This window comes from Ictidomys tridecemlineatus, chromosome 4, assembly GCF_052094955.1.
Source record: "Ictidomys tridecemlineatus isolate mIctTri1 chromosome 4, mIctTri1.hap1, whole genome shotgun sequence".
Classification (NCBI taxonomy): domain Eukaryota; kingdom Metazoa; phylum Chordata; class Mammalia; order Rodentia; family Sciuridae; genus Ictidomys; species Ictidomys tridecemlineatus.
In genome coordinates, this window is record NC_135480.1 from 209,632,803 (window position 1) to 209,641,112 (window position 8,310).

General features: G+C 60.2%; 1 protein-coding gene across 3 annotated transcripts; it reads right to left on the reverse strand.

The window, feature by feature from the left end:
- Positions 1-1,451: 1,451 nt before the first annotated feature.
- Positions 1,452-7,169, reverse strand: Npdc1 (neural proliferation, differentiation and control 1). Of its 3 annotated transcripts, none has more exons than XM_005336907.5 (9): positions 6,847-7,169; positions 4,099-4,245; positions 3,109-3,243; positions 2,850-3,026; positions 2,704-2,770; positions 2,544-2,628; positions 2,357-2,436; positions 2,047-2,143; positions 1,452-1,865 (listed from the first exon to the last, which is right to left on the reverse strand). In XM_005336907.5, the coding sequence occupies exons 1-9, from the start codon at positions 6,956-6,958 to the stop codon at positions 1,773-1,775; spliced, it is 993 nt and encodes a 330-aa protein (XP_005336964.2). In that variant the 5' UTR covers positions 6,959-7,169; the 3' UTR covers positions 1,452-1,772. The 3 variants fall into 3 exon arrangements, with proteins under 3 accessions (XP_005336964.2, XP_005336965.2, XP_005336966.2); XM_005336908.5 differs by having other exon boundaries at positions 2,850-3,023; positions 6,847-7,167; XM_005336909.5 differs by lacking the exon at positions 6,847-7,169 and adding an exon at positions 5,994-6,125.
- Positions 7,170-8,310: the final 1,141 nt, after the last annotated feature.

Below are 8,310 nucleotides of genomic sequence, written 5' to 3' on the forward strand. Positions count from 1 at the left end.
ACCTCTCTGTGGCCCTCTCCCCTACTACTTCAGACAAATGGCTTGGCAGTGGACATGCATGTGCCAAGCTTGACGCTCAGCACACATTTTTTTTTTTTTTTTTGGTACTAAGAATTGAGCACAGGGGCACTTAACCACTGAACTACATCCCTAACCCTTTTTAAAATTATTATTTAGGGGCTGGGGATGTGGCTCAAGCGGTAGCGCGCTCGCCTAGCATGCGTGCGGCCCGGGTTCGATCCTCAGCAGCACCACATACCAACAAAGATGTTGTGTCCGCCAAGAACTAAGAAAAAATAAATAAATGTTAAAATTCTCTCTCTCTCTCTGTCCCTCTCTCTCACTCTCTCTTTAAAAAAAAAATTATTATTTATTTTGAGACAGTTGCTGAGGGCCTCAACTAAGTTTTCTGAGGCTGACTTGGAACTTGCCATACTCCTCCTCAGTCTCCAGAGCTCCTGGGATTACAGGTATGTGTCACCATGCCTGGCTCAGCACAAACTTTGCCCCCATCCCAACTGCAGAGCAGTCAAAGGTCACAGCTGAGGAGTGAGGGGATAAAGGCCAAGGGGGCTTCCTAGTTGGTGGGGGCTCTGGCCCTCAAAACATAACTGCTTAGAAAAATCAGTAGCTCCAAGCAGGGAGATCCTATGTCTACCAATCTGCCCTACCCACTCTTCAGTGCCCTGCTGGTCCCAGACTGGCCTTGCCTTCCTCATCTCAGGACTGTCCAGCAGCCTGGACTCCGGCCCTAGCAGCCATTCCCTCCCAGCCTCAGCCGGGCAGTCAGCTCTGGTATCTGTACCCCCACTGCACCCTGACCTGGTATAGGCTCAATTTCAGCATCTTCGACCAAACAATGTCCCCGCCTCACTCTGGATCTCCTTGCTCCCCATATTGGGGGGTGACAGGCTAAATCCCAGCTCTAGGCATTAAGGGCACCCTGCCATCTAATTACCCTCACCTGGTCCCCTGTCTACCTGGCTGTGTGTAGATTTGTGTCCCTCAGGTCCCTCTGTCCAGCATGCCCCCATAAAAATGCAGGGGCCCCTGAGGTCTGTGTGCTCCTCTATAGGAAACTCACAATGCCTGCACCCTGTTCCCTGGCCTTCTGTCCCAGTTGGACAGCAGGCAGGAATGGAGGTGTCCAAATCCAGGTGTGTGTGGACTGCCTCTCTACCAGCCCTTTACATGACACCAAATGGGGTCCTCTAGAGAGTCAGGACCTAGAACTTCCCTATCCTCTCCCACTGTAGGACAGGTGTGTAGGTCAGGTGGGGCCCAATAAAGAGGGAAGAGGTGCTACTGTGTTTGCCCCTCCTCTAGCCTCCATGGGAGGGTCCTCACAAATACCCCACAGAGGTGCCCCCACTCAGGGTCCATCCACCAGAGTCCCCCAGTGCAGGGTGGGGGCTGAGTGTTGACCAGTACCTCTAACACACCCAGAAGGCTCAGATTTGGAACAGACTTTAATTGGCTTTGTCTCCAGGACTCCCTACCCATGCCTGGGTTCTATGGTTCTCCTCACTCCCTCCAGTTTCAGGGTGCAGACTGGACAGTGGAGGTGCAAGGGGGTTGCAAGGTCTCCAAGCACAAGGCAGGGAATCTCCCAGCCAGGGATCCAGGAGGCCAGTGCCTCCCCCCTGACACAAGCAGGAGGGTAAGAACAGTGCCTTTTTAATAGGAAACGTTGGCCCTGCCCCTCCCAACCCGGGGCCCCCGGGCAGGCAAGCCGAAGCGCTGGGCCGAAGCGCTGGGCATTGGCCTCCAGGTCACTGCAGTGCGGGTGGTGAGCGGGATTCTGGTGGGGGCGCAGACAGCGAGGAGTGGTCGAACAATGGGTTGCGCACCTCCATCTCCCCTGTCTGTGAAGGCGGTACTAAATCAGGCCGGCAGGCAGGCAGGCAGGCACAGGAGGGGACAGAGGGTATGGGCGGTGCCCTGTGGGTGGGTGACAGCCTGCTGTGGAGGAACCCCCACAGCAGGAGGAACCCCCCCGCCCCCCCCCCCCCCCCCCCCCCCGCTCTTGCGACCCCAGGCACTCACCGGGGCCAGGCCAGGGCACTCATACACTGTGAAGTCCCCGTCTTCATTCTCCTCGTCTGAGGAGGCTGAGTCCAGCTCCTTAGGAGGCTCCTTGTGCCTGGATAGGGGTGGGATCGCTGGGTCCTCTGCGCACCCTCCAAGGGCTAGTGGCCCAGGCTAGAGGCGGTGCTCAACACACCGCTGCCCATGGTGGGGACAGCCCGGTTGGGTGATGGGGCTGCGGGCTCGGATTGGGGGCGGCTGGGTAAGGGGATGGGGGCAGTGGGCCGGGTCCCTGTGGAGCAGAGGGGCAGAGGGTGGGGGCGCTCACCGCTCCAAGCACAGCATCTGCTGTCTCTGGTGCTGGTAATGATACATCTCGGCGCTGTGCGCCAACCTCTGGTCCCCCGGCTGTGGGGAGGGAGAAGGGTCAGGCTGAAGGCAGGTACAGCGGGGAGGGCACCGAGACTGCGGAGCGGGGCGTGGGGCGGGGCGCGGGCTGGGGCGGGGCCACGCACCGAGACCCGGGGCGTCGCGGGTGAGCCAGGGGCCTTGGGGACAGCGTAGTCGGCCTTCTGGGCCAGGCGGATCTCTCGCTGCAACCTGTGAGGGGCAGAGCTGAGGCCCAGGAGGGGGGGTCCAGCCCGCTGGCCCCGCCCACCCGCCGCCACCACTCACCTGCACCAGCAGAGGGCTGCTGCAGCGAGGGCGGCCACGCCAGCCACACAGAAAGCCACCATCAGCACTGCGGGAGGGGTGCGGTGAGGGGCAAGCTCTTGGGAACCCTGCGTTTCCCTGCCGCCCCCAACACTGCCAAGACCTACCGAGGGCAAGGCCTTCGCTGCGATCGCCCCGAGGCTCCAGGGGAGACATGTGCACAGGCCCAGACGACACAGGGGAACCCGAGGAGGAGGTGTGGGGTGTGGGCGCAGGGGCTCCTGGAGTGGAGGGGAGGCCCGGCTCTAGTCCCTGACCCCTCTCTGAGAACCCCAGGGCAGCTGCTGAGACACAGGGCAGGTGAGATCAGCTGGACCAGGCTCCAGACCAGAGGGCTGGGGGAGGGGAACAGGGCTGGGATCTCACCTGGCTCCAGGAGCTGCTGTCGGGCCTCAGTCAGGGGCAGGACAGCAAGTTTAGAGTGTCCAGCCTCCTTCAGGGCTAGCTCCTGGGCCAGGAGGTCGATCTCATCTTCCAATCTGGGCTGGGGCTGGCTTTCTCCTAGGAAGGATGAGAAGCCGTCAGTCAGATGGAGGCCCTCAGCCAACACCTGCTGCCAGTAATCCCTCAGGAGATGGAGGGGCCCATCAGGCCTGAGGACCAGACATCACCGTGGCTCTTTCTCCATACTGGGTTGCCATGGTGATAACTGAGGGAACATTCTCTGAACAGCAGCAGTTCCCAAGAAAAGTAGTGGAGGGGGCAGGGGAGGAGGTGAATGTGCAGAGACCGGGCAGGAGGAGAAAAGATGGGGTCCCTTGCTGGGGCTGTTGTCCACAAAAGGGTGGGCAGAGCATTGGGGCATAATAACTCCTCCCTGCCCTTATCCCCAAGCCTTCTCTATCAAGAGCGGGCAGTGACTCCCCACAAAATGCTGAAAAGCCAAAGTAAGCCCACATGTCCAGGCTCCCTCTCCAAGTCCTCAGGAGAAAAGGCAGTTTTGGAGGTAGAATGGTGGCTGGACCCCCACTGGTACCCACTGTGGGCGCCACAGCCCAGACAGAAACTCCTAGGTAGACACCTACACCACACACAACCCCAAAAGAGCGGGGACTGAAGGCTTCTTCCAGGAAGCCCCCAGGGCCAGGCCTAGCACCTCTCTGTAAAGCTCCCATCAGACCTGAGGCTCTGCACCACTGGACTTCCCGACAGACTCAGGATGGCTGCCGTCGGCACTGGGCTGGGTTCTCAAACATCTTTCATGGAGTGGACAGGATAAGAGCAAGGGAGAGAAGTGCGGGCAGCCCAGAGGGTAGGGCAGTGAGTACCTGGAAGGGTCCTTGGGGGTACAGAAAAACACAGGAGGGGGAGGCCATCTCAGCTGCCCACATCCCCTGCATCTGTGCTCTCACATACCCACAGGCCTGCGCATCCTAGGCACACAGAGACCTTGCTGGTCCTCCTGGAAGGGCCAAAGGCATGGCCCACAGGCTTGGGCACCTGGGGGGCACTTTGCTCGCCTCTTCAGAGCACAGTCCAGGCTCCGGGGACAGGATGCCACATCTGGGAAAAACAGAAGGCAAGGTCCATCACAGCCCAGTCAGCCTGCCCCCGCTCAGAAACAGCACTCCACAGCCACCCCTCCCCCAGAGCCAGAGGCCGGCTTGACCATTGTTCTGGACAGGCCCTTTCTCCTCACTGCCAGAGCTCAGAACCAGGAAGCAAACAGTCCCAAGACATGGGAACTGCCCTGCCCCACCCACTCCCCAGAGTCCAGCCCTCTGTATAGAAACTGACCCACACTGTCCCCAGCACGCAGCTCTCCTAGGCAGGACTGTGCAGCTCTCCAAGGCTGCCTCTGGCCTCAGCATGGCCCAGAGCAAGCAGAGACTTATCCAGATTGGAAGCTCCAGGAAGGGGGGGCCCATTTGCTCTCTCTGGCTCAGGAGATGCTCCCCCACATCAAGATTCCCCCCAAACCTCATCCCACCATCTTGCAGCCCCACAGAGTGGAGTTTGGAAGATAGCTGCTGCTGCCTGCCTAGCCTCTGGCTTGTTCCCCAGGCACAGAGGTGCCACGGGGTTGAGCAGAACTAAGATACAGTTGGTCAGACCCAGGGCCTCAGGGACTCCAGGCTAGGCTCTAGATCCCAGCCACACTTTCAGCTCTCTGACAGGAGCCTAGATCCTCGTGTCCTATTTATATACAGCCCATCAGTCCCATCCTGATGCTGGAGGATGGGGACAATGGCCCTCTCTGCCTCAGCTTCCTCTGTGGGATACAAAATCTGTTGATTCAAAGCTAAGAAATGTTCCCAAGCCAGGTCTCTGGGCTCAATCACAGCAAGCGGGCAGGGCTAGCAGAATACCCAGCAGGACAATCAACCCTGCATGGTGGGTATCTCCAGCCAACTAGATCTTTCTCCACACAGACCCCACCCCACACTGTAGGCAAGGTCACTAGGACCCAGAATGGGGATGTGCTTCTCCAGACCTTGGTGGGCCTGGCTTGGTTTCCTTGGTGACCTGACACTCCATGCCTCCAGGCTGTAGGCATCCTTGCAAGGAAGTCCCAGCATCCTCAGTGGCAGGTGGGCCTTCAGACTCCCATGGCAGGCACCCCCACCCTCTGCAGGCAGGATCAGCAGCTTCCAGTATCAGTGGGCTGGGTCTTGGGCTTGGGCTAGTTAAACATTAAGCTCCTCCCAGAAGGCTCATCTGGTCCCCACCCACCAGCTGGACACCTGGGAGCTAGCAGTCCCTGCCCCTGGTGCTGATAACTGGCCTGTGGTACACGGCCAGTTCTGGGCTTCAGGGGCCTCTCTGGTTCTCCAGCTCCCCAGCCCAGGAGAATATAGTTGCTCACTATTTAATCTCCGTCAGGAAGGCCCCCTCCAACCTCGGGGAGAAGGAGGAGGTACGGGGAGCAATGGCAGCTGCAGAATGGCTGGCACTCTAGCCCACATCTGGGCTATGAAAGGCCTTCCCAGTCCCTGGGTGTGGGAGAGACCACCTGGGGGGCACCCCAGATCTCCCAGCAAGGTGGCCTAAAGCTGCAGAGGAGATATACAGCAAGGATAGCACCTGCCCACTTGTGGGGCTCAGGAGCAGCTGCAGTTCCACTTCCTGAGGAGGCCCCACTCTGGGGCCTCCACCAGCTCTGACTATCCGTTCTCAGACCTCCTCCTCTGGCCTCTCCAGCCTTGCTCTGACCTCTTGAGGCCACACATACAGAATGAGATCACTCAAAGTAGCATCCCAAATGTGCCACATACCAGTAACTCAACTTCTCTGAGCCTCAGTTTCCTGACCTGTAAGATGAGCTGATAGTATGCTTGTCACAGAGAAGCCAGAATTGAGTGAATGTATGGACATCGGTCCCAGTTCAGTCCCCTTGGGAGAAGGTGTTGCTTTGGACCCTGGATTCCTGTAGACCTTTGGTTCTTGGAACCTCAGTGCCCATCTGTGAAACAGGGAGAGTCTCCCTGGGCTCCCTCTCTCCTCCAGAGTCTACCCACAAACCTAGGCCAAAAGCAGGATGGCAGGTGTCCTCCAGGCAGGGTTGGGTGTGCGAAGAGAACAGCCTGTCCCTGGGGAAGGCAGAGCAAGATCCTAGGCCTGGGAACCTCAAACCCTGCTTGAGGCAAAGCAAGGCTTGTGTTGCACACCACCAGAGGCAGGAGAACCAGCAGTCTATCTCAGCGACTGGACCCAGGCCATTCAAGGGCAGCAAGGCCTGAAAGCTCAGGGATCAGCCCCGCACCTCTGGAGCCCCAAAGAACACCAGAAACACACGGAGATGCACAGAACATATCCCCATGGTGCACCCCAGCCAGACTGCTGCGGGGCAGAGAAAGACCCCCTGAGATAAACCCAGACTGGCTCACGGATTCAAACAAAGACAAGAAGTGCGTGAACTTCAGGTTCGCCCGCTGAGCCCTAGGAGAGCCTCATCCAGCGGAGCCCACGGGCGGCCCTCCCGGCCCGGCCTGTTTACCCCATCCCAGGCGAGGCGGGGCCGGAGCGGCAGCAGACCCGGCCTGCGTGGCCTCCCGGCCTGGTAGGCGCCGGGAAGGATGACGGTGGCGCCGCGCAGCCCGACTTCCTGCCCGGAGATCCCGGCCTTGGGACACCCGGCAGCCTGCGCCCAGCGCGCTCGCTCACCCGGGCGGCCGGCGGCGGCACCGTTCAGGGCCGCGCCCAGGACGAGGCCGGAGAGCAGCAGCCGCAACAACCGCAGGTGCCGCGGGGCGGGCGGAGGGACAGGCGTCGCCATCCTTCAGCTCCGCCGCCCGGGCAGCATGGCAGCCCGCGGGCCCAGGCTCGGTGCAGGCTCCGGGCGCCGCTGCCGGAGAAGCCGGGGAGCAAGGGGGGCGGAGGAGAAAGAGGAAAAGGAAAAGAGGAGGCGACCGCGCTGACGCTGCGGCAAAGGATCCGGGACAGAGGCGCGGCTGCTAGAGGAGCGCTCGCGAGCAGTGCGCCTGCGCGCTCCACCTGTGGGGGCGGGACCGCGTTTCCAGGCTGAACCCCCTCCTCCTCCCTCCAGTTGGTCCCCTCACTCCAAGCCCCAGTGTCTCGTCCCCTTCCGCCTCTATCCTTCCATGTTCCCCAGAAATCTGGCATGGGATTGATTAGGGGTGAGTTTTTCCAGGATGCGCCCCCTCCTGTCCTATTCCTACTGGGACTGCCGAATCCTCATGCCCCACCACGCTGGAATTGAGAACCCGCCTGGGGTTGGGGCCCGGACACCATGGAACAGGGGAACACCAGGCCCGCACAATAAACAAGGGATAAACAGGTGCACAGGTGTGCCTGGAAACGCACGGGGCGCCCAGAGACACGAATAAAAGCAAACAGGCGCAGAACTAGATGGGTCCCGATGCCACGCAGGCTGGATCCTGAGGGAGGCCACCAGGGGGCAAAAGTGACCCAGAGCTACTGCCAAAAGCCAGCTGGGAGCTGTCCGAGGTGGTCATGCTCCCAGGTGACAGCTTTCAACTCCCCCGTTTCCCACGATATCGAGTACCTACGAAGCCCTCCCTTACACCTCACCTGCCTCCCGAGAGGACACCCCAACCCACCTGGACACCTCCCTCTGGCTCAGTCAAGTGAACATGGTTGAGACCCCCAACCCGGTGTTTCCTCTCAGTCTCCCGAGTCTCGGAACGCCAAAGCTGGGGCTGGTTGCCGAAGGTTTGCAAAATGGCTGAAGGGTTTGTGTTGTGTGTGGGGAGCAGGGAGCAGAACAAGGACCGCCCCCTCCCCCACAGGGCACTGACCAGACAGAAATAGTGTCTGAGCTCACTTCCCAGGAAGGGGGGGGCGGGGGCGCCTAGAAGGAGTAACCAAGACCAGGCCTTCCCACCCCTAGGAAAACAGTCTTAGGGCTGGGGCTGCTGGCGCCTCTGATCCCACAGTGGCTGGAGGGGCTGCTGGATGCCTCTTCCCAGTGCAGAGATTTCAGGGCCCAGGCCAGCGGGGCAAGGTGTCCCCATGCCCCTGCGGCCTTGGCTCAGGGCCACGCTCATGGCAAGTGTCATCCCTCAGTGGGTTGGGCTCTGTCGGATTGATCTCCGCGCCCACATCCCTAAGAACCTGTCCTGCCTCATGGTCTGTGGGCACTGGCCT